This window comes from Rhinoderma darwinii, chromosome 7, assembly GCF_050947455.1.
Source record: "Rhinoderma darwinii isolate aRhiDar2 chromosome 7, aRhiDar2.hap1, whole genome shotgun sequence".
In the NCBI taxonomy this organism is placed as follows: domain Eukaryota; kingdom Metazoa; phylum Chordata; class Amphibia; order Anura; family Rhinodermatidae; genus Rhinoderma; species Rhinoderma darwinii.
The window spans coordinates 110,857,318-110,882,470 of record NC_134693.1 but is presented as its reverse complement, the minus strand read 5'-3'; the positions used below and the strand labels follow the sequence as shown (position 1 = coordinate 110,882,470).

The following is a 25,153-nucleotide window of genomic DNA, read 5'->3' as shown; positions in this document are numbered from 1 at the left end:
CCGAAATATGGTTTTAAAAAAACAAAAAAACACTTTATTAATTTTTTTTTAAATTAATTAAAAGTAAAAAAAAAAAAAAAGGTGACTTGTCTGCTTTAAAGGCTTAGGCTGGGTTCACACAGAGTTGTTTGCAGGAGGAAAATCTGCCACAAAATTGAGTTTGGAATTTTGAAGAAGATTTTACTTTGCGTGCACGCCGATTTTCGCCCGCGGCCATTGAGCGTCACTGGCATAAAACGCAGCGAAATACGCTTTCTCTGCCTCCCATTGAGGTCAATGGGAGGTCAGAGGCGTAAACGCCCGAAAATAGGGCTTGCCCTTTTCCCGCGAGCCGGTTTTTCCGCTCGCGGGAAAAAAACGCTTCCGCCTCCCATTGAAATCAATAGGTCCCCATCCCATTGGTAACACATTTTTGTCTTGCCACATTTCCATGCATTATAGCACAGCTTTAAACACTCCCTGATCCAAATTGAATCTATAGGGCGATTAATCTTGGTTCTTCCCGATCCATAAATCGAATGCCAGAACTGCAATGAAGACTGACAATGACAGAGCAGCAAGAACATGTCAGAAAAGGACATGTTTTTTTTTTAGGGAAAATGCTTTTAAAAGTGAAAGATGATGTATACCAAGGTCTGGGTGGCCTTTGTTGAATAGATAGGGTTAAAATAAAAAGATAAACAGCGACTGATGACAGAATCTCGGAGATCCTTTTAGCCTGATGGAAAACTGAACATGTGATAGAAATTAATGAGATAATTATTTACATTCTAGATACATGCGGCGGCGCTGGCGTGATTACACAGCCTCATGCACGGGAAGAACTTTCTATTCCAGCATGATAAAAGCCTCCGGTAAGAAGTTGGATGAAGGCCATGTTTATGCCCTTTACTCATCCCACTGTCATTTAATTTACAATAATAACTTAGTTTAAAAATAGAGTAAACTGGTTCATCCAGATGTTTCCCAAGTACCGGAATTTCTACTCCTCTTATTAGGACAATCTCCAAGCTGCTCTATTTCCACACTGACATAGAAGACGGTAAAATACTCTAGAAGCGTGTCCGGATCACTCACAGTAATTGTCGGATATTACTCCAGTCCACACACATGGTCGGGACCTTCGTACTGCAGTGCTCGTGAAACTTGTACCCGCACGTCTGACACCGGAAACCATTCAGAAGAAATTTCTGGCAGATGTCGCAGAAGGCCAACTTCAAGAAAGTCTTTCGTACCTGTGAAAAATGAAGATAAAACCATAAAACACATTAGCCATGTCCTCCATCAAAGTATCCAGTCTTCCAAAAAGTCTGATGGGAGCTTAAATAAAAAATAAAATATTGACCTCTCCTTTTCCACACAACTCTTCTAGCTCCGGCTTTAGATTGGTGGGGTCCCAACGTTTGCCGCCATGACGGAGTCTACCAATTCTCTCCAGTGACATTATGGGGTGAGGAGTTAATCCAAGTGCTGACTCCTGCAGTATACATCAGCACAGTTTATGTGCCCCCCCCCCCCGCCCACTCCATTTACAGACTGTGCTGATGTATACTGCAGGAGGCAGCACTTGGACTAACTCCTCACCCCATAGTGTCACTGTAGAGATGCGATAGTCCCAAAGGATGGCGGTATACTTCAGGCTTCCATCGATCATAATGTTGGCGTGCCACTTTAATAAGACCTTTGTTTCTAACTGTAGAATTATAGTTCAATCGATTTAGTTTTTGCTAACTTGTAATTCGTACATTACCTCTTTATTAAACAGACTATGCTCCTATGTATGCGTAGAGAAGTGCATGAATTACACATCATACACAATGACCAGATAAATGAGGAAAAAAAAAAAAGAAGTACTGGTTGAGGTAAGAAAAATAAATAAAAAACAAAATTAGGGTTAAGAGACGAAGAATGAAAACCGTACAAAGCAAGGACATAATGAAACTTACGAAATTATGGGTTGTAAGTGGGACATGATCCAAGAAATCCACTTGCAGCTCTGCCCCTATCAATGACATGGCGTCGGTGCCCCAGTCCAGCCGCTGTTTTCTGATGGAACATATAAACACATTAGGACAGCACACCGCAAGTAAAACTGATAGAAAGGAGATCGCAATGGAAAATCACAAGGAACCAGCGACATTTTTACCGAGAAAACTGAGAAATCCTGTCCTATCTTCATGTTGTGGTTTTAGAAGAATTAGTCATTTCACTTCATCTATTTAGGGAGGAACATAGATATTCTTGGCAGCAGACGATCAGTTCCACTGAAAATTTAGAGACTCAAATCTTACTATCCACCCAGTTCGTATTTTGCAATGTGGTGAATTTGTAAATTTTTTATTTAGGTGGTTATAGCAATAGGTTTCCCAGGACTCATGTAACCCTTACTGTCAAATTCTAATTGCCGAGTCTAACCAGACTATTGCTTCCCAGATCTGAAGGCCCGGCCACTAGTTCCCAAACTTTTCCGAGGGGCCCAGCCACTTGTCCCCTAACCCGACCAAAGGCCCAGCTAATCCCCTCTGCTTGTATTTCCTAGCTCTCTAATGAAAGGGCATAGGGCAATATGTATGAAAAAAAGGATAAGGCTGATGCCCGAGAACAAAAATCTCTTGCTGGCTCATTTGCTGGTTTCTGTGAAGCCACAACCACCTTCGTTACCGTGTCAGGATGGCTGCTGCAGTCTCCAGGGTATATTCGGTTTTCGTCAGGACACTTCATAAAGCAGGCAGCAGTGGAGTAGGAAAAAAAAAACTACATGGACAGCACTTCCCATCAAAGAGGATGACAGAAGTAGTCAAAGAATGTTTCATCCATTTATTGATATCAAAGGTAACACGTATTGGGGAACAGTTCCCTTTTTAAGCTAGAGATCATATATAAAACACAGTATCTTTATAATGACATAAAAAAGGGGTTCCAAGACGGATCTAGGCGGTGCCAGTAAAATGTCAGCATGGGTAAAACAGCAAAATAATGCATACAACATGGATGTGAAAACACGGAAAACATAAAAAGCATAGAAGAGATGGTATAATAGAATATTGGTGGTAAATTATTAATATCCATCAAGCAACTGCTGCTAAGGAGGGCCGCTCTGTAGATGGAGTGAAATGTGAGACTGAACTGTAACGAAACAGGGATAAACTGCATAAATTATTTTTTAAAAAAAAAAAATGAAAAATGAGGAAAAAAAAACCCCCAAAAAAACAACATTCTTAAAATAAGCTTTTTGACCTTTTACTGGTAACCCTTAGTCTTGTAGCCTTGTTTACGTCAATATAAAACGTGCTGGGTTTCTGTTGTGTATATAAATCGCTGGGGTTTGAAAATAGGAATTGCTTCCCAATACAAGTTACGTTTCAGATCAATAAATGTATTAAATGTTCTTCTACAACTTTTGTCATTCTCCTTGATAGGCAGCGCTGTCAACGTATTTTTTTTTCCTCCTCTCCGCTACATCTGGTGGTTAATCCCCAACACTCATGCCAAACCCCTCCTCCTCCTCGCAGTCGAGACACAGGCAGACTCCTCCTCCTCCTCGCGGTCTAGACACAGGCAGACCCCTCCTCCTCGCGGTCTAGACACAGGCAGACCCCTCCTCCTCCTCGCGGTCTAGACACAGGCAGACCCCTCCTCCTCGCGGTCTAGACACAGGCAGACCCCTCCTCCTCGCGGTCTAGACACAGGCAGACCCCTCCTCCTCCTCCTCGCGGTCTAGACACAGGCAGACCCCTCCTCCTCCTCCTCGCGGTCTAGACACAGGCAGACCCCTCCTCCTCCTCCTCGCGGTCTAGACACAGGCAGACCCCTCCTCCTCCTCCTCGCGGTCTTGACACAGGCAGACCCCTCCTCCTCCTCCTCGCGGTCTAGACACAGGCAGACCCCTCCTCCTCGCGGTCTAGACACAGGCAGACCCCTCCTCCTCCTCCTCGCGGTCTAGACACAGGCAGACCCCTCCTCCTCCTCCTCGCGGTCTAGACACAGGCAGACCCCTCCTCCTCGCGGTCTAGACACAGGCAGACCCCTCCTCGCGGTCTAGACACAGGCAGACCCCTCCTCGCGGTCTAGACACAGGCAGACCCCTCCTCCTCGCGGTCTAGACACAGGCAGACCCCTCCTCCTCGCGGTCTAGACACAGGCAGACCCCTCCTCCTCCTCCTCTCGGTCTAGACACAGGCAGGCCCCTCCTCCTCGCGGTCTAGACACCGGCAGACCCCTCCTCCTCCTTGCGGTCTAGACACAGGCAGACCCCTCCTTCCTCAGTTCTTCTATATCAGACATTTGTGGTCAATAAAACTTAAATACAGTGAGGAGAGAAGAGTGGTCTCCTCCCACAGATTGAAACTAACCGAAGAGGAGATTTAGTACTTATACTAGATACAGGGTGGTACAAAAGGAAGAAAAAAATGTAAAAAAAAAAAAAAGTGTGTGCTATATTGATGCTGTAGTATGGAGCCATAAATAGAATCAAAAGTGCCGCCTCAGGCAATGTACTAGACTTAGCTGGTTCACGCACACACAACTGATTATGTCCTGGGCTGGGTACACACTTAAAGTTCTATTTGTGAATTTCAATGGAATATTTGGAAAGGCCGAGCTAGAAAATCATTGTATCTGTTGGCTGACAAACACAGCAGTCTCACACAACCCACAGGAATAAGTTTCGTGCCTTGTCCCCACCTACAGAAACTTTGTATCGGATTACCTCAACCAAAACAAAACGCACTGGGAAATGTCCCAGCAACTGCAGCCAGGCTCTCACCCAGCGGTCGTTCAAAGAGGGGGAGGGATGCAACTTCAAGCAGATACTCCGTTCCACTCCAAAGAAGAAACATTTCATGTGGTTGAACAATTTACAGCTCATGACACTTCAACCCTACAAAAGGTAAAACTATGGGGATCCAGAAATCAATTTTCATAACCAAATTAAGAAACAATTTAACAAAAAACAAGGAGGGGATTCTAAAGCATTAAATAGAGTGGGGGGGGGGGGGTCATCCAAAGATCATGTCTAGGCCATAGTTCCATGAACAGAACAGTTATGTCCCCTCTATATTAGAAGACATCACAGCAACCATATACTCCAGGGATCCAGTGAAAATGGGGGTAGTCAAGCAGCACAACTACAAAAATGAAATTTCTCGTTTCCACAGCTAGCGGCTACAAATATAGAAATACAATTGGTAGAATTGTGTAATTTTGGTGACTGTAGTCAATGCAGACACGTCAAATAAAACGCACCTTTGAACCAACCATTGTTCACTTGTATAATATCAAAGCGCTTTAATAGATTTCCAATATTTGGGACAATCTTTAGCCAAGTGGCGCCATTTAAAAAAAAAAAAAAAAAAAAAATTACATTTAGGCTGGCTTCAGCTATATTTAGACTACTTGTGACAAAAAAAGTACAGCAGTCTGCACTCTGCAGCGCTATTCTTGCCATCAAAAATACTTTCACTTCAACAGAACCCATTAAACGTCAATGCTATCCATTTGGAAATCGACCCCTCATAGCGGTCATCGCTCCCTTATTAACTGGAGCCGTGACGCTAGTGTGAACCGAGCCTTCGCAAAACATGAGCTGTCTGCTCAACTAGTGCACACAAAAATGAATTCTACAGGAAACAAATCCACAAATTGTTGAAATTCTAATATTTCAAATGTTAGTCATATGTGTTTAACTCATTTGCATTAAAAAGTTAAAGCAAAGCCTTCATCTGAGTAGTGTAAAACCTTAAAAGGTGAAGGGTCCTTCGTACAGAATAAAACCTACTCAATCCGAATTAAAAATCATCATCAGCCTCTTACCCTTTAGGATCTTGCAGAAGACGGAAAACAGCACAACATTCTGGCTGGAGGCCTCGCACCTTCAAAGCTTTCATGAGACAATCGTGTAAACTCATGCCAATCCGTACATTAACCTGCAAGAATGAAGTGCAAAAGCGTTAAGCTGTGCAAAGTACATACATTTCTTGTTCTACAATCCAAGTAAAAGCCCTGTCCACATCACTTTTTGGCTTAATTTAGTGTGTACTCCAGTAAAGCAACAACCATACATGCTAAAATGTGTCCAAAGGGCTCAATTAGCCTGACGGAGGTAAAAAATTGTGGGTTTTGTTTTGTTGTTTAGATATGGAACAGCGTAGTAGACAACGGGATCCCAATGTAGAACAGTCAAAATAAATTACAAAGAAAATGTTGCTAAGAACCATTACATACAACCTTGTAAATCATCATCATAATCTAATGCCCACCTATTCACTAGCCCAGATAGTCCTGACACTTGACAATGAAGGAATGATAAAGAAACCAGCTTAAAAAAGGGGTTATTCTATGAGTCCCCATGCCCTATTTCCCTGCTCAGGACACTTATAAGCCATAGCTCTGGCAGACTTGGGCCATCCAAGTATTACATGGATAGCCATTTATTTCAATGGCAACCATGTAATATATTTTCCTTGGTTACAGGAAAAATGTCTGACTGGCCACGGCTGCCCTGGCAAAATTACCTATTTACCAGGGGGTCTCGGGAGCCAGATCCAAGGCAATGAGCTGATCACCATGGCAGCTCCCCTATTCAAGGGGCTGTCTGTGATGAACTAGCCAAGACCTGTCTAAATAAAATAAAAACAAAAATGCAGTTTCAAAAAGATATGAAATACTTAAAATGTATTTCTTGCCTATAAAGCGCCAGCATATTCAGCAGCGCTGTATAGACATGGTCACCATTCACACGAGTACCTGTCCCCAATGGGGCCCATAACCTGGATTTCCATATCTCAAACACACAAAGGTCAATTTCGTAGGAAACAGATTAACATATCAGTATATTTTCAGTGATGTGGCAAGAAATCGGTGTACCCACGCAATCGTCATGCAGATCATGCACCTGGTTGAATTCGGACCCAGGATCCCAGTGCTGACGGGTAAAATGTTGCTCCTTCTCTAAATATTATTTTCCCCACTTTGAGCAAAATTGTGTTACACGACCTCAGTGAAAGTCACAGAATAAGGCTATGTTCACACTGAGTATTTTGGGGGAGGAATATCTGCCTCAAAATTCCGTTTGGAACTTTGAGGCAGATTTTCCTCTCCCTGCGCGGCGATTTTCGCGCCGTTTTTCGCCCGCAGCCATTGAGCGCCGCGGGCATAAAACAGCGCGAAATACGCTTTCTCTGCCTCCCATTGAAGTCAATGGGAGGTGAGAAACGGAAGCGCCCAAAGATAGGGCATGTCGCCGACGCCTCCCATTGAAATCAATGGGAGGCGTTCTCGGGCCGTTTTTGCCGAGTTTCGCGACACGGTTTCCGCGTCAAAAAACTCGGCAAAATACTCCGTGTGAACATAGCCTTAAAGCCGATCATTTTCCTCTCGGAATTAGATAATAAATACGACTTCAATTATGTGTCGGGATTGTCTGCGCCGTCTGGAAAAAAAATCCATCCATTATTGCAGCAGCCATGTTCCTATGCGAGATCACTAAAATGTTTGTTATTCTTAAGGCTGTTAGATGTGAGTTATGTAGACGTGGATTTTTCTTATTTGGATCCAAGTTCTGCTTTCACTAATATTTATCTTGGACGACATAGCTGGAAAGTCAGCGAGCTGCCGGCATTGAGCACACTGCAAGCTATTGACAGCAATTCCTCCATCTTTCTGTCATCGCTGATTTTTGGGAAAGATCCAAAAAGAAAAATTTGGTGGGAGGAATGCATAACACATACATACCTCAGATGATAAAGATTTCATAACACACAAAATGATCAATTCCTAAAATCCACAGTACAAAGCGCAGCTCAACTTTAACCCCTTAAGGACGTAGCGATTTTTAGTATTTTTTCACCTTTGCATTTCAAAAATCGTAACTTTTTTTTACTTTTCTGAAGGCAAAGCCGTATTAATGCTTATTTGTTGCTGAAGGAGTTGTATTTTTTTAATAGAGAAAAAAAAGAAAAAAAAAAAAAAAGAGAGAAACCGCAATTTCACCATTGTTTTATTAACTTGGCCTTTTACGGCATTCCCCATGCGGTATAAGGGACATGTTTACTTTGTTCTGCGGGTCATTACGATTTCAGCAATACCAAATTTATATCATTTTTGATATACCACGGTCGCCACATTCTGAGAGCCAGAACTTTTTTTTTTTTTTTTTAACCAGAGAGCTGAACGAGGGCTTATTTGTTTGGATTGAGTTCTAGTTTGAAATGGTACCATTTTGGGTTGCATACTGTATGACAATTTGATCACATTTTTTGGAGGGCCAAAAAAAACCCAGTAATTCTGCCATTGTTTATCAGGTTGTTTTTTTGTAGTGTTCACCATGCAGAATTAATAAAAATGTTAGTCTTCTATTACAGGTCCCCACTTCTGTATTGCAATGCATTATGCCAGTCTAACATTCAGCCTATAGGCGCTTCTACCTGGTCAGGCCTTGGCAAACCCATCAGTACTCCGCAATGGCATCACAGGGGTGTTGATGGGTTTACAGGGAGATCCCTCCCTCTTTAAAACCACTTAGGTGCTGCAGTCGCTATTGATCGCGGCATCTAAGGGGTGAACTCCAATCCCAGCTGTTACAGCGGGGTGTCAGCTGTATAATAAAGCAGGGAACCGCAAGCGATTTTGCGGCCACAGCTCCTGTGTCCGCTCCATCACTGACTACTGTTGCAGTTCTTGTCAACTACCTTGCTGCCACGACGTAATAATACAATGCAAGGCCTGACGGAGTTCATATTTCAGCTACGAAGAGACCATACATCACAAACTGACTTACCTACCCATACTCCTAACTGAACAGAATGTCTGGCCGCTGGCATTCGTAGTATGCCCCTTGCCCTTCATGCATTTGACGGCTAGGTGCTGCCACAAAGGCATGGAGCTGAATGTCGTCACGGTCGGTCAAAAACGACAGCACTTTGTACTCTTCCTGAAACCATCTGTTAGCAGATGACAATGCAGGGCGCTATATACAGCTTCCAGCCAACAGGGTGCGCTCTGTTGAGTAGGGAAGTGGGGAGGAGAATGGGTTGGACAAAGATATTTACTACTAGAGGGGGACTGCTGTTACTGCTTTTAGGTGGGGGATTTATTCTGACTTTTGGGGGTGGGTGGCAAATGTTAATGAACAAGTGAGGCAAGGCTCGCAGAATTCCGATTGCAGGGTGTTTGTTAGATGGCGCCTACTGAGTTGTGTAGACCTGGCCGTACGGTATGATGTTGCCGACTCCTAACTTTTGGAGCACTTTCCTAGACCTGGCTAAATCTGGGTATATACGCACACGCTTTCTCTCCTCCCCAACTCAACCATACACAGTAGGTCGCAGTCTTATCTTCCGAAGTCAGTAGGGATGGCCAGCTTAAGATTTGCCCAGGCCTGCTTTGTCCCCAGTTCTTCAGTTGACAGAACACACACCTTATTCCCTATGCAAAAAGCCATTGAACATATGGGTACGGAGACACATAGTAGCTTCCGCCGTGTGGCCGATCATAGAGCTGGAATGCGGTTTTCCTGCAAATCAGCGCAGGAGTTTAAATAATCATTAAAGTCGGCACGTTTTTTTGTGTTGCAGGTTAAACAGCTCTTTACCAGCAAAAACGCATGGACATTAAAAATGGTTTAAACATTGTGCCGATTTGTGGTAAAACGCATGTTAGTTTGGCCGTATCGTCTGTCCTTACCCTAAAATAAACAATACAAAACTGGCAACAGCTTTTAGATGAACTATAAAGCCCAAACACATAGCTCATGTCCTAAAAACTGTGAAGATGAGAAGCCAACACCTACATATGTGGACTAGGGATTTACAAAGAAGAAACCCCCGACACTTAATCTCACCAACAAAGCAGGTGCAAGCATCAAATATCAAGGAGCAGCCTTCTGTAATCCTCCCACCGCACCTCCCACCCTCACATTACGGAATCAAAAGCTCGTACTTTATAGTGAAATACAGCAACATAACCCTTATGCACTGCGCAAAGGCACGTCTCTTACGCTATTTAACACCACGTTATACATTGCCATGATTGGCCATGAATACGAGTGGTCTTGGAATAAAAGCAGACAATAAAATATTCCACTTTTGGAAGTTCATACAGTGTTGTCTCCGTCGTGACCGAATTACAGGTGACCACTACGGCCCCATGCACACTACCGTATATTTCATCCGTAATTACGGACCCATTCATTTCTATTGGTCACGGTCATCTTTCAGTATTTTTACAGATGGGTGTCAGTGCTGAAGAAAATGATAGAACCTGTCATATTCTATTCCGGGGCAATAACACGGAGGTCATAGGGGTGATGACTGAGGTGATAACCTCAGTTTTATTGCCCCGGCTTACCTTAATGATGTATCACCTCATGTACTAATTGTCTTTGTGTAACATCTAAATGTTGTGCTCTCTTTTCTTAGTCATTCATTTGTAAATTGCCTGAAGAAGGGGCCTCTGTGCTCTGAAAGCCGCATATAGAACTTTTATGGTTAGCCAATAAAGGTATCATACCTTCTATACTTTTGTCTTTTTCGACACAAAAGTATTTAACATTGCATTTTATTTCTGGCTAATACGGTACTACACTATTTTTTACTGTACTTCGTATATACGGATCAAACTATGGACGGTATTTACGGACAGATGAATACGGTGGTGTGCATGGGGCCTGAGTTGCAGCAGGAGACAGTCAGGAGGCCCCTGTACACATTAGATCGTTTATGGATTTCACAAGAATCTGTGAGATTTACATATACAGTATAAAGCTAATGTGCATGGTCCCTTTAAAGGGAAGGTGTCATGATTTTTTTATCATATTGCTTTTAATAGGATATTAACACATTTTGTGTTCATGTTCTACTTTTTACATTGTTCTTACTTTTACTTCTCTATGGGGGCTGCCATCGATTAACGACACATACAGAGATGGAATACGGCACATACAACCCCATAGAGAATGCGAACGGGAGCCGTTCCATTCTCAGAAGCGTACGCCGTCTGTGTGGGAACGGCGCATGCGCCGCTCCCACACAGACCAGAGCGAAATCCGGCGCCATTTTCATGTCGACCGGAAGCCGATGCCGGACAGTCAGATGACGACTTCCGGCCATATGTTCAGGCGCAAGGAATAGGAGCGTAGACCAGCGGAGGCTGCAGGCAATTTATGTTCGTGTATGTGAGGTGTGTATTATGTTCGTGTGATACGGTCTGCTGAGCCCTGTATCTAATCCTCCTACACTGTGCAGTCGCTCAGAAAATGGCGGCACACAGCAGAGGTTTGAAGATTCAAACCCTTCCTTCTCCTGGCACTAGCCAGAAGAAGGGAGGGGGGATTGTGTGAGGACACTAGAGGAGAGTGTGTCCACCCCAAATTTGCAGTATAAATCAATGAGGGTGCTTTACCACATTGACCATGCTGCAATTTTGGGAACTGCTCCCTCTAGTGCCCAGCACATGGAAATGTTCTAAATTAAAATCTAATTTATATTTCCTGACTTTTGAAAAAATTAAAACAATGTGTAATCACTAAAATAATTGTTTAACTGAAATAAAATAAAATTCTAGTGACACATTCCCTTTAACTGTCCAGCAAAATGATAAATTATGTCCTTCGCAGTATTCGGTTCTCAGCTGAATATACAAAACAGAAAGAAGATGGACATTGTATTTACACTCAATATTCATCAAAGTGTATAGTATTTTATCATGTTATCAGTCCTTTCAGACAAAAAAAATAAATAAAAACACCGTCCAAAAGTTGCTGTGTATAAGAAAAAAATAAAAAATCTCCCTCCTAATATTATAGGTTTAAAGAGAACCTTTCACCTGCCAATACATGTGCAGCATGTGATGGGCAGGGCTGCACAAACCCTGGGGCACTTCACAAACTTTTGTTCTAGCCTCTTCCGTTCTTTAGATAGATATCGGTGCTGTTCTAATTGTTGCCCGATATTTAAATAACCCCCTGAAGGGTCAATGGAGTGTGTAATGGCAAGGGGGCGTGTTACAATGGCCGTAGGGCGTTGACTCTCCAACCAGCTAAGGACAGTTCCACAGCAAGAGCTGGAGAGGAGAGCGTGCTCACACTTCAGCTCTCTGCAGGCAAGGACAAGACTGATCTCTCGCGAGAGATCAGTCTTGTACTTGTCTGCCGAACTGGCAAGGGGGCGTGTCTCTGCTACGGACAGCGTAAGAGCTGGAGAGAGGAGAGCGCGCATGCTCTTGCACTGTCCGTACCAGACACGCCCCCTCGTGAGTTTGGCAGACAAGTACAAGACTGTGTGATCTCTTGCAAGAGATTAGTCCTGTACTTGTCTGCCGAGAGCTGAAGAGTGAGCGTGCGTGCACGCTCTCCTCTCTCCAGCTCTTGCTGGGATACTGTCCGTAGCTGATTGGACACTGTCACAGCCATGTTACACGCCCCATTGACCGTACAGGGGGTTATTTAAATATCGGGTGCCAAATATAACGGCACCGATATCTAAATAACCGACGAGGGTATTAAAAAAAAATTAAAAAAAGTAAAGTGCCCCAGGGTTTGTGCAGCCCTGCCCATTACATGCTGCAAATGTATGGGCAGGTGAAAGGTTCTCTTTAAACATAAAACTGCTTAACCCCTAAACGAATGCCCACCATCTTTTGATGGAGGACAGTGCAGGTCCTTAGTCTACAATAACGTCTTTACTAACAGCTCCTGAACTTAGAGAAGCCTGGGGAATACAGCTGGGATCGGAGAAAACTGCCTTCGATCATTCCGGTCACAGACCGCTGTTTGACCCTTTGATCGCGGCAGTCTGGCCGCGGCATGATCAAAGGGGACGCCTAGAAATTATAGGTATGGGAGAAGAAGGAAAGTAGGGCAAGAATAATTGATGTTATGTCGCATTCAATTGTAGTTTATATGGATACCGACAGTTAAAGGAAAAGGAATGTCCAGTGCAATGTCCCCTTGAGTTGCACTAACAGGGCAATTGTTTATTTTTAATTATTATATTTTTTATTATGGTTATTTTTATTATTTATAATTACTGTATTTCAAATCCCATCGATTAAAAGACACCATCCTGTATGAATGGCTACATCCACGGGAAAAAGGAGGGAGTGCTCATTGAAGCTGTGATTACGTAACTTTAGTGTTAAACGTCCTCGCAAAAGATTCCTTAAATTGAACCTCCGTCCATAAAGTCATATGGACAAACCTCGCTAGTAGTGGCAGGCAGCTATGATGTAATAAGCCAAGAAAAGCTACACTCTCCCAGTCGGCGGCACTATGTTTAGTGCCCGCCATACCAGCAGGTGGATCACAAAAACCCAGCCCGTGAGCAGCGACACCAAGACCACAGCTTGGGTAGTTCTGGCGGCGGCTAGGTGGTTTGCTGTGAGTGATGGGTCGTCATCAGTGCTCGACGGCTAGAGCGCTATTCTCGCTGCAGTTAGAAGCAATCAATGGATATGGTAGGATTAGTCTAGATTTTACTATAATAATCTCTCCCTCTATATTGCTTTCCCTATTATAAAGTCGGTATTATCCCGACGTACGTTTCGCTGATCAAGGTCAGCTTCTTCTGGGGACGGGAGTATTTTGTTTATGGCGCTTTTTGTAGGCCAAAAGTTGTCAGAGCAGATTCAGCCAACCAGCATAGTGAGGGTAAATTGTTATTAGTTACGTCTTGTGAAGACAAAACATTGTGAATTTTGTTACAATAGTAAGAGGACATTTACATAAAGTAATATTCCATATTAGAACATATAATCTACTGTTTGTTTATATGTCCAATCTTTTCGTCATTTAGAACAGGGAAATTCAATATTATTATAAATATAAGTTACTTGAAGTCTTGGTCTATAATCAGTATACTTATTTTTGGGTTAAAATAAAATCAAAAAAGTGTCATATTGATCCTGTTGATTTGATCATAAACATGCATGAGCGTTAAAGATCTTTATTTCCACATTATGTCTCAAAGTAGGAATTACGTATGGTAGCAGAAATGGCATTGTATATTATGGACAAAAGGAAGAATCAGTGTTAGCTGAATCTTCCTTAAGTTGGCCCACAAAACTCCCTATTTACTCAAGGGGTATACGGCCCACATATTTAGAGAAAGCAAACAAAATTAAAGGACTCGAGTCCATTGGGGCTCACGGAGTTCATTTTATAGATCCACTTACTTTTCTCTTTTAGCAAGATGGAATCTATATCGCCACCTCTTATCCCTGTGATAAGGTGACATATGGCCCAGCCCAATAACTCCTTTAAATTGAGTTTGTGATGGTATTTGAAATGTCGGGCAACCGGAGGCGGTTGAAATGGTTTATTTTGTCTCTCGCTCTCCGCTTCCAGTTTGTCATAGTTTTTAATACTGCCCATATGTTCCCTTATTCTGAGTTTGAGTTCCCTTTTGGTCTTTCCCACATAATGTAGGTCGCATGTACATCTCCGTGTATAAACTACCCCTTTTATGGCACGTGAGCTGTTCCTGGATCTTGTGGTATCCACCAGTTCCATTTATAAAGCCCTTCTTGTTGAGAGTTTGACAGGCTGTACACAAAAATATCCAGGTTTCTTCCCTTGTGGTTTGTGATTTCTTTTTTTATAGAGTCCCTGGAGAAATGGCTTTTGACAATATGTTGTTCTATGGTATTAGTTTTTCTATACCCTAAAGAAACTGTTGTGACTAAATGTTTTTTTTTAGGTCCACATCAAGTAATAATACTGGCCAATGTTGTTTCATATGGTCATTCATGTCTTGCCACTTATCGTGCAGTGTGGTGATAAACCTCACTATGTCCTCACTCTCCACTTTCTCTTTCACCACCAACAGTGCATCTCTATCCGTCCGAAGGGCTAGATTGTATGCTCGTTTGATTTGACGCCCTGAATAGTGTCTTTCCTTAAGTCGATTTCTGAGGTCTTTAGCTCCTTCCTTGAAGCGGACCTTGATCAGCAAAACGTACGTCGGGATAATACTGACTTTATAATACGGAAAGGAATATAGAGGGAGAGATTAGTATAGTAAAATATAGACTAATCCTACCATATCCATTGATTGTGTCTAACTGCAGCGAGAGCGAGAATAGCGCTCACACCACTCGCTCACGCCGTCGAGCACTGATGACGACCCATCACTCACGGCAAACCTCCTAGCCGCCGCAAGCACTACCCAAGCTGTGGTCTTGGTCTCGCTGCTCAATAGAGAATCCTTAGAGCAGCGACGCTGTGATCGCTGACCGTGGCAGTCTCGCTACACTTAACCACGGGCTGGGTGTTTTGTGATCCACCTGCTGGTATGGCGGGCACTAAACATAGTGCTGCCAACTAGGAGAGTGTAGCTTTTCTTGGCTTATTACAGCATAGCTGCCTGCCACTACCAGCAAGGTATGTCCATATGACTTTATGGACTGAGGTTCAATTTAAGCAATCATGTGTGAGGACGTTTAACACTAAAGTCACGCAATTACAGCTTCAATGAGAACTCCCCTCCTTTTTCCCGTGGATGTGGCCATTCATACAGGATGGTGTCTTTTAAAATCGATGGGATTTGAATTACAGTAATAATAAATAATATCCAAGTAAAAAATATAATAAAAATTAATAATAAACAAAATTGCCCTGTCGGTGCAACTCTAGGGGACATTGCACTGGACATTCCTTTTCCTATAACGGTCGGTATCCATATAAACTACAATTTCAAGGCGACATAACATCAATTATTCTTGCCCTACTTTCCTTCTTCTCCCATACCTATAATTTCTATGAATCACATTGGTGGTGCACACCAGGGCAAGAATTGTCAATATAAAAAAATAATAGAATAGGAGGTTCTTTTTTCAAAGGGGACTGCGTCTTCGATCACGTCACCGAAAACCCGGTGATATAATCGGAGACTGGCGGAAACCTCTGCAGACAGCCCTGGGGACCTAGAAAGGACCCCAGAGCTGTCTGTTCTGTAAGCCCGCTGTCAGGCCACACTATGTGTTGCCCTAACAGCTGCCTGTGTCATAGTGACACCGTGTAATGTATTCGCATACAGGAGTATGCTAATACTGAAGTAAAAAATAAAGTTGTTATTGGGTGGGGGGTACAAAAAGAGATAATTATTTAGAGTAAATTATATTTTATTGCAAATAAATTACATTCAAACAAAAAACCTACACATATTGGGTATCTACACAACCGAAATAACCTGAACGAATTTAACAGGTTATTTAGTCTGAAACGTGAACGGGATTAAAAAAAAAATCATGAATGCTGAAAACCGCTTTTTCCCCTATATTAACACAGCAAAATAAATAATTCTCCCGCATAAAACAAAGCCTCATATAGCCACGTTAATGAAAAAAAAAAATGGCTCCTGAAAAGCATAGAGAGGAAAAGACAAAAAAAATATTGCTAGTCATTAAGGGGTTTGACAGTTACATATGATTAAATGTCAAATTTACCACCATTTAGAACCTCTTCCCATTCACTATAGCACGTTTTTTAATAATTATTACTAGAGATGGGTGTCACCACATCTACATTCTTGTAGCTACTTTATCATATATACCAGCAAGTTAATGAGGGGGAAGAAATTCCTTTCCTCAGCATCAGAACATTACCACAATAAAACAATATATCATTAACTTACGTATGGCCAGAATCCGCACAGCAATGCAGTGTAACAGGTGTTACGAGTGGATGAGCAGTCACGATCATTTCACACCCTACATAGGGATCATCCATGACATGTGCGAACGGCACAAAGAAAAACTGCAGTAAGCCGCCACAGGCCAATGGTGCATTACGGTTGTGGAAAATATAGGTTAGGCTTTATTCACACAACGGGTGTCAAATCGGGCGAGAAAAACGGCAGGTTTTCACAGCCGTTTCGCACCTGTGCGGGAACAGTTTTCACAGGTCCCTCGGACTCGTCTATTGAGGGATCCGGGAAAACATGCAAAAATAGGACGTCCTATTTTTTCCCGGGCTGTTCACACGGTCCGTTCAAAAAAAACATTCACGTGAATAGCCCCGTAGACCAGAATTGATTTTAATGCAGCGTGTGACGGACGTTAAAAAACGTCCGACACCTGGCTGATTATCCCGCTCGTCTGAATAGGGCCTTAGATTAACGTCATTTCATCACCTCCCAATTATTTTTTTTTATTTCCGTTAATTTCTACCGCAATTTCAAATATCCTTTTCTGTAAGAATTGTAAAGCACAAATCCCTTGTCAAAAAGTGGTATATAATGCAGCATGTTATATTGTATGTAATGTCTGCCAGTGGATGCAGTAGGTGTGCTCTCCTGTCAAGCTGATAAATTCACAAGGTATTAAAAAGGTTTTTCCAGTGAGAAGAAATGAATAGCCTATCCTCAGGTCAGGCCAATGGGGGTCCAACTCAGACCACCCCCCGCCGATCATCTGTTTTGAAGGAGACGCGGCGATCACATTCCCTATTTCTTACCTGCTCGTACTGTGAATTGCTGACACACTTGTAGTGGCGTTTCACAGTACTATAGCCTTCTCCCATTCACGTAAAATGGGAGAAGGCTGCAATACTGTGAACCGCCGCTACGAACAACAGCATCACATCATTCGGAGCAATAGGCACGGAATTGGGGGTAGAAGCAGGCTAGGCAGTTTATGTAGGCTGGGAAAAGAAAGGTAGGGTGCTCGAAAAGTAAGTAGCCAAAGATGTCTGGCTAGCGAACGCTGCAGAAAAGTTGTAGCTGGAAGAAGTCTTCAGTACAGTCCAGGCAAGATGGAAAACACAGCAAAAGTGAATGACTAAATTATTAGACGACGTCAACTGTGAGTCACTGGATGTAACTGTACTGTAATCACTTATATGGCCTGTAGAGCGCCAGTGTAAAACTGGTATCTACCACTAAATAGTCACTGTAGGTGGTAATACTTGTCTTTGTATAGGGTTTTTATTCAGTAACAGTATGGTGGTATTATTCAGTCACTATTAAGTGTTAATACTAGTGGTCAAGGTGTGGTATTATTTGGATCTTGTATAGTGGTATCATTGGTAATATTGGTCTTTGTATAGTGACAGACTATAGCATTTGGTATGTGACTGTTGGTGCATTATTTCAGCATTTGGGTCCACACCGTCTAAAACCGGCCCTGCAATCCATGTTGGATTTCAATCTTAAAAGAAGTTTTATTATCCTTTTACGCTCAATGCCGCCAACCATGTACTTTACGTGTCCACGGTAGTGGTAAACAGTGTGCAGTTACCTCAGCACAGCTGTGCCGTGTAAAGGTGGTCACTCGTGGCGGATTTTGTTGCAGAAATTTTTGCGACTGAAAATCAGTTCTATTCATCTGAATGTGGTTGTTTCTGCAGCAGGTGCTCGGATTTATGCAAGTTCCATTCAGATGACGAGAAAACTTTAATAAAATCTGCTGCGGTTTCCACAGGACGTTTCAATTGCGTTTTTAGGACTCCACACAATTTTTGTGTAGAAATTTTGCGCCAAAAATAAAAAAAAAACTTTTATTTTTCAAGTAAAATAGAACATACGTTCTGATGGCATTTTTCTTGCGTTTTCTTAGGTTTCACATTGCAAATCAAGAGATTAAAAAATCATGTGATGCAAAGATTCCTCTTTGCAACACATGCTTCTTTTCTGGGAACAAAAATAGAACAAACAGTTACGGTGGTCTATGGAACAAAAACGCCACTAAATGATGCAAAAAAAAAAACAAAAAACAGCCAAGGCCAGGCTTGCTGCTATTTTGGGAAAAATGCCACCAACCCAAAAACAGCCAGTTGAAATAAAAAACAAAAATGTAATAAAAAATAAAGCCACCTAAGGCTATGTTCACACGGGGTATTTTGCCGGCAAAAACGGCCCGAGAACGCCTCCCATTGATTTCAATGGGAGGCGTCGGCGTCTTTTTCCCGCGAGCAGTAAAACTGCCTCGCGGGAAAAAGAAGCGACATGCCCTATCTTCGGGCGCTTCCGCCTCTGACCTCCCATTGACTTCAATGGGAGGCAGGAGAAAGGGTATTTCTCGCTGTTTTATGCCCGCGGCGCTCAATGGCCGCGGGTGAAAAACGGCGCGATAATCGCCGCGAAAATCGGCGTGCAGGGAGAGGAATATCTGCCTCAAAGTTCCAAACGGAATTTTGAGGCAGATATTCCTTCCCCAAAATACTCCGTGTGAACATAGCCTAAAATGTCCCTATTGACATCAAGCTAACATCTGGCCGCAGCAGTTTTTGCCGCTAAAAACAGGACAAACGGCTTTGAAAAAGAAAAAAATTATATAAATCAACAATTGTAATGTAAAGAAAATTTGTTATTCTCTACTAAAGAAAAAAAATATAAAATCCTATAAGGCCTCATGTCCACTTCAGATTTTTTTCATCATGGTGCTATCCGTTGTTTTAACGGATAGCACCCTGACACATTCATTTCAATGGGGCCACGCACAAGTCCATTGTTTTAACGGAACCGTGCGGCCGTACCGTAAAAAATAGAACAGGTCCTACTCCTGTCCGTTTTTGACTAAACAGCCTCGGCCTTTTCATTGATTTGGTCCGTGAAACAACGGACTGCACACGGAAGCCACCCATGTGGGGTCCGTGTTTCACGGAACAGCTATTAGCGGCCGTACAACTGTCGACGGAAGTGTGCATGCAGCCTAAAAGCTTAGGCCTTAAATGTTATATTTCTATATTTTGTATATATAGCTTAAAAATCAAAAACCAATAAAAAACAAACAAAACATTAATTTGATACTTACAACAGTCCTTTGCTTATTGGGCAGGAAGACACGGATAGTACTGCTTGCCTTTGAGGGGTCACCAAGCTTTCCATCATCAGATGCCCGCCGCTGGTAAGCAAACTGTTGCATAATGGTCGGTGACATGCAGCTAGGTCCATCAAAGACAGAGTCCTTAAAACCAAATCCATTGCTGATCTTCACCCACGCTCCCTGAATATGCTCCATTGGAAGCGAATGCTGTGCAAGGAAATCTACAGGAGAAATAAAAAAAAAAATAAAAAAAAAAGTCAACTCTCATCAAATCATACAGCAAGCAATGCGATTTCTTAAAGAGGACCGGTCACCAAAAAAAACAAAAAAAAAAAAACACCTTTATTATTTGGAACGGTATGAGCATTTTTCAAAAATATGATAATGTGGCTCTAAGGGCCTGTTCACACAGTTTTTTTGCAGGCAGGCAGAAAAAAAATCAACTCCGGGTTTTTTTAAAGCGGTTTTGCACCACACGCGTTTGAAGTGTTTTTTTGTGTCGTGACATCAGATGCGTTTTTTGCTGCGGTTTTTTTAAGGCGTTTATTTTCCTATTTCTTCAAGAGACAAAGTGAAATAATTTTTTACCAAAAACGCGGCAAAAGCGTTTATTTCCGTCTCCCATTGACTTCAATAGGGTTTGAGGCGGAAAACGCCTCAAGATAGGGCATGTAGTTTCTTTATTCCGCGAGCGTTTCGCTGTAAAAAACGCCTCCACCTCCCATTGAAATCAATGGGAGTAAATTTCAGCCATTTTTTACCGCTGTTTCTGCAGAAAAAAAAACCTGTGTGAACAGGGCCTAATAGCCAAACAGGAGGCGACTTTATTTTCACTCTGGGCGGTGTAATGTTTTCTGTATGACGCTGTCCAATTTGGTGCATCCAGCTTCTCCCCCTTCCCTGCCCAGCAACACAGCGTGATCATATAGTATACAGCTTCCATTCCCGACTGTGTATTCAACTAGTGATATCTCCGGTTGTTTCACAGCTGGAATTAGTGTTCAGAATCTCATCTTTCTCCCTTCCTCCAGCCTTGTGCGGATTTTAAAATCTGCAGTATGTCAATCATGCGTTTCCGCTTGCAAATTGTATTTGACTAATCTAAAAAAAAAAAAACACCCAAATCCACACCATAAAAATGCACCTATTTCCAAATCCAACTCTAAAAACTGCACCTAAAGCACATTTAAAAAAAAAGCGCCCTATTTGGTGCTTATTTTACCTGCGCATTTGATGCAGATTTTCTGCACCCAATCCCGCAACGTGTGCACATAGCCCAAAGTGGATAAAAGCAGTCTGTGTGATCGTTCTGGATTTCAGGCTACACAGAGACTTGCAGTTGTGCACAAGTCACTGTAAAATGACGACCAAGACTGCAAAAAATATTGCAAGTAACCGTCTAACTTTTTTTTTTTTTTGCAATAGCAGACCATTGCAATGATATAGCGGTAGGCATGTGCCATTAATACCATACACACAAGACCTCAAGTCACCGAGTACGATTTAGCAATTTCTTTACTACATCTATTTGCTGGGTTGCAATCAATATATTTACCTCGTGTGTGTGTGGTCACCCAGCTTTCCCATCCTCCTAAACAGTAAGCTTTACCAATAATGGTATAATGGACCCATCTATAGCAAAGACGAAAATTAGAAATACCATGATCCTTAAATTAACTCCCTATGCCCTTGTTTGTAGGAACCGTATATCCTTTGACGCGTCCTCATAACCCATAAAAACAGGGGATGCTGCCAACCTGGTCTGGGTCTCTCTAGTGGGGCGAATTAGCATGGTACGTACACTAGGGCTGGAAAATGTAAAAAAATTTTTTTTAAAAACACGTCATCTTGCGAATTTCGGTTTTATCAATTATTTTCTCCCGATTTAAACTATCTGCATCTTCAGGACGCAGATACAGTTGAATCCAACGGTAGAGCAGTGGACTGTTAAGTCCCGGCTCCACCATTCACTATGTATCGCTGGACGTGAGGCAGTGACGTCATCTCGCCTATCTGCGCCGAGCTGCACAGACCAGAGGCAGACGGATCTCCTCCCCTAGTCATTGGAACAGGGTTAGGGGAGTATTTATGTTATCTTTATCAGGCACTATCGGGGGCAACCGTGGGGGCATCATACAGCGCGGAGGACCGTTATGGGGGGGCATTACACAGCGCGGAGGACCGTTATGGAGGGCATAATACGGTATGGAGGCAGTTATAGGGGCATTATAATGTGTGGAGGCAGATATTGGGCATTATAATGTTTGGCGACAGTGTCAGGGGGTATATTATATACAGAAGTATACAGCAGGCTCAAGGGTTAAATATTAATTCAATGGTGTAATATACAAATAGGGGGTGTGGTATGCAAAAGGGGTGTGTCCTAAATCATTCATAAATCGCAATGGAGGTTACAGGTTCAATTAATCGTGATTTTGATTGACGTCATAATTGCCCAGCCCTAACGTTCACCCTTGTATTAGGAGCTATCCGCAAGTATATAAAAGGCTTAAACACTAGGATTGATGTCCTTTCTATTGAACTACACGGTCGTCAGTAGGCAGCCCAGATTGCACAGAGGATTTCAGAATCAAGGTGATGTCATTTTGCACACGTCGCTGTGTGTTCTCAGCCAAGTCGGCTTGTCTGCAAGTTCCTTAAAAACATATCCCAGCCTGAAGGAGCACAGTCCTCTGTCGCTCATACTCTGCCCCTCTTTCATATGACAAATTCGAATCTATATTAAAACACTACAGTCTAAAAAAGGTCATATGTGAAAACAGAGCACTGGAAGGAGAGGAGATCTCATGCATGAATTCCCAAAAAATTGCCCACAAAGCCGGAATCTCTTGGTTTAGCTGCTTTATGCTGATCTACTTCTGGCTGGACAACATAGGCAACCCCCAAAACAAAACGCAGTTGTACGTAGTGCATTCGATATTTTACTTAAGACCTTAATGTAACATCTGGCAGCACTAAAAAAAACTAAAAACAAAACGCCATTAAAAAAACGCAGCAAAACGTGTGCATTCCCACCTCCCTTCAGCAACAAAACCCTCTATATATCCTGCCAACTGCCCAAACTAAACTAGCCGTCCTCTCTGTACCGCTCTTTACAATGAGTCCATCTCCGATATACACATTTATCTTGATATATTTATATTGAAATAATCCTCTATAGAGCCGGAGAGAGGTGGCCGGGCAGGTAATTAGAAATAGCAAAGCGCGCTACAGAGAACCCAGCCAGACTAAGGAAAATGTGATAAAGACGGGGCCGTAACTATAGAAGACCGAGCCAATACAAAGACGGAGACACGGGAGGAACAGGATAGAATATTTCCCTACCACTGCATTATTGAAAAAAGAAGGTATTTGCAATAATGCATCACTTTAAAGAGGCTCTGTCACCAGATTTTGCAGCCCCTATCTGCTATTGCAGCAGATCGGCGCTGCAATGTAGATTACAGTAACGTTTTTATTTTTAAAAACGAGCATTTTTGGCCAAGTTATCACCATTTTTGTAGTTATGCAAATGAGGCTTGCAAAAGTCCAAGTGGGTGTGTTTAAAAGTAAAAGTCCAAGTGGGCGTGTATTATGTGCGTACATCGGGGCGTTTTTAATACTTTTACTAGCTGGGCGCTCTGACGAGAAGTGCACTTCTCGTCAGAACGCCCAGCTTCTGGCAGATCACGCTGTGACGTCACTCACAGGTCCTGCATCGTGTCAGACGAGCGAGGACACATCGGCACCAGAGGCTACAGATGATTCTGCAGCAGCATCGGCGTTAGCAGGTAAGTCGATGTAGCTACTTACCTGCAAACGCTGATGCTGCTGCAGAATCAACTGTAGCCTCTGGTGCCGATGTGTCCGACACGATGCAGGACCTGTGAGTGACGTCACAGATCTGCACTGCCAGAAGCTGGGCGTTCTGAAGAGAAGTGGATGATACTTCTCATCAGAACGCCCAGCTAGTAAAAGTAGTAAACACGCCCCGATGTACGCACATAATACACGCCCAGTTGTACTTTTACTTTTAAACACACCCACTTGGACTTTTGCAAGCCTCATTTGCATAACTACAAAAATGGTCATAACTTGGCCAAAAATGCTCGTTTTTTTAAAATAAAAACGTTACTGTAATCTACATTGCAGCGCCGATCTGCTGCAATAGCAGATAGGGGTTGCAAAATCTGGTGACAGAGCCTCTTTAACTAGGATTGTGGAGATGGGAATAATATACACTGCTCCATAACTCATAGGGTACGGATTGATCATTCATACTCATTACCTTGGCACAATGCGGGTAATTATGGGGCAACTAGGAACACGTATGAGCGTTCTTCTCTACAGAGAACCATTTATCTCTGTGTAACCATGCTAATCCATAAACCACAAAGATTCTCCAGGACAAATGGAGCTTTATCTCAACTTTTACCAACCTTACGGTTATAGTAGAGGGTTTTCAGCTCCTTTCAGTGAGCAGATACAGAGTAAATGCCAAAAACATTGGATTTAAAAAAAAAAAAAATGGGCTATAATCAAACTATTACCCAAGTGGGCCAAGCAAAAAAAATAAGAGGGTATTCGGACAATTTTGTGATGTATCTATAGAACATGGCATACTGTTCAATCAGTGGGGGTCTGACAACAGTGACCCCAAATGATCACCAGAACCAGGGCCCCATGTATAGTCTATGGGAGATAAGGAAACAGCCTTGTAAACATGACCAGGTATGCCATAGAAGTTAGGTCACAACACACTTTAAGGGTTATTGGGAGAAAATGAAAAGTTCAGTTTCAGTCCAGAGTGTATGGGCTCCTTCTAGTACCGCTACTGCTGAACCTGCTTGTGGCACAGGGGGCGGTACATGGTCAACACTAGTGCCAAAGAAAGAGGAACTGGGGCAGGATTGTATCTTGACAGCATTTTAGAGAAGGGAAAGAGTCAGCATGGAAATGGTAAACTAATAGGGCCTGGGGGAGCTCACATTTTCCCCCAGGGACCATTAGTTTATTATTCACATGCTGACTGTTCACCATACTTCCCCGGAAGAATGCCCTGAAATTGGGTATTTGATGTAGTGGGTGAAAAAAAACCAAAAAAAACTAAACCGTCAAGAATCGAACAGGCACGTTCTTGTGGTGTAATGGAGCATAACTCGGGTTGACTAACTTTAGGACACCCGGCTGAAGCGGTCAGTGTAGAAGATCACGCTCAATGCCATTGACAGCTTTTGACACTCAACTAGTTACTCAGTATTAGGCTTTATTCAGACGAACGGGAAAAACGTCCGTGCAACGCGCGTGATTTGCACGGACCTATATTAGTCTATGGGGCCGTGCAGACATGTCCGTGATTTTTACTCAGCGTGAGTACGCTGTAAAAAAGTCACGACAT

General features: G+C 42.7%; 1 protein-coding gene across 2 annotated transcripts in view; it reads right to left on the bottom strand.

The window, feature by feature from the left end:
* The window catches only part of RAF1 (Raf-1 proto-oncogene, serine/threonine kinase), an 85,734-nt gene that overhangs the window by 27,735 nt on the left and 32,846 nt on the right, over positions 1-25,153 (bottom strand). For both annotated transcript variants that reach the window (XM_075833833.1, XM_075833834.1), the window contains exons 2-5: positions 19,744-19,976; positions 5,812-5,924; positions 1,947-2,046; positions 1,078-1,235 (exon numbers count right to left, since the gene is read on the bottom strand). In XM_075833833.1, the coding sequence (XP_075689948.1) occupies positions 1,078-1,235; positions 1,947-2,046; positions 5,812-5,924; positions 19,744-19,950 (578 nt within the window). In that variant the 5' untranslated portion in view covers positions 19,951-19,976. The remainder of the gene's footprint in view (positions 1-1,077; positions 1,236-1,946; positions 2,047-5,811; positions 5,925-19,743; positions 19,977-25,153) is intronic.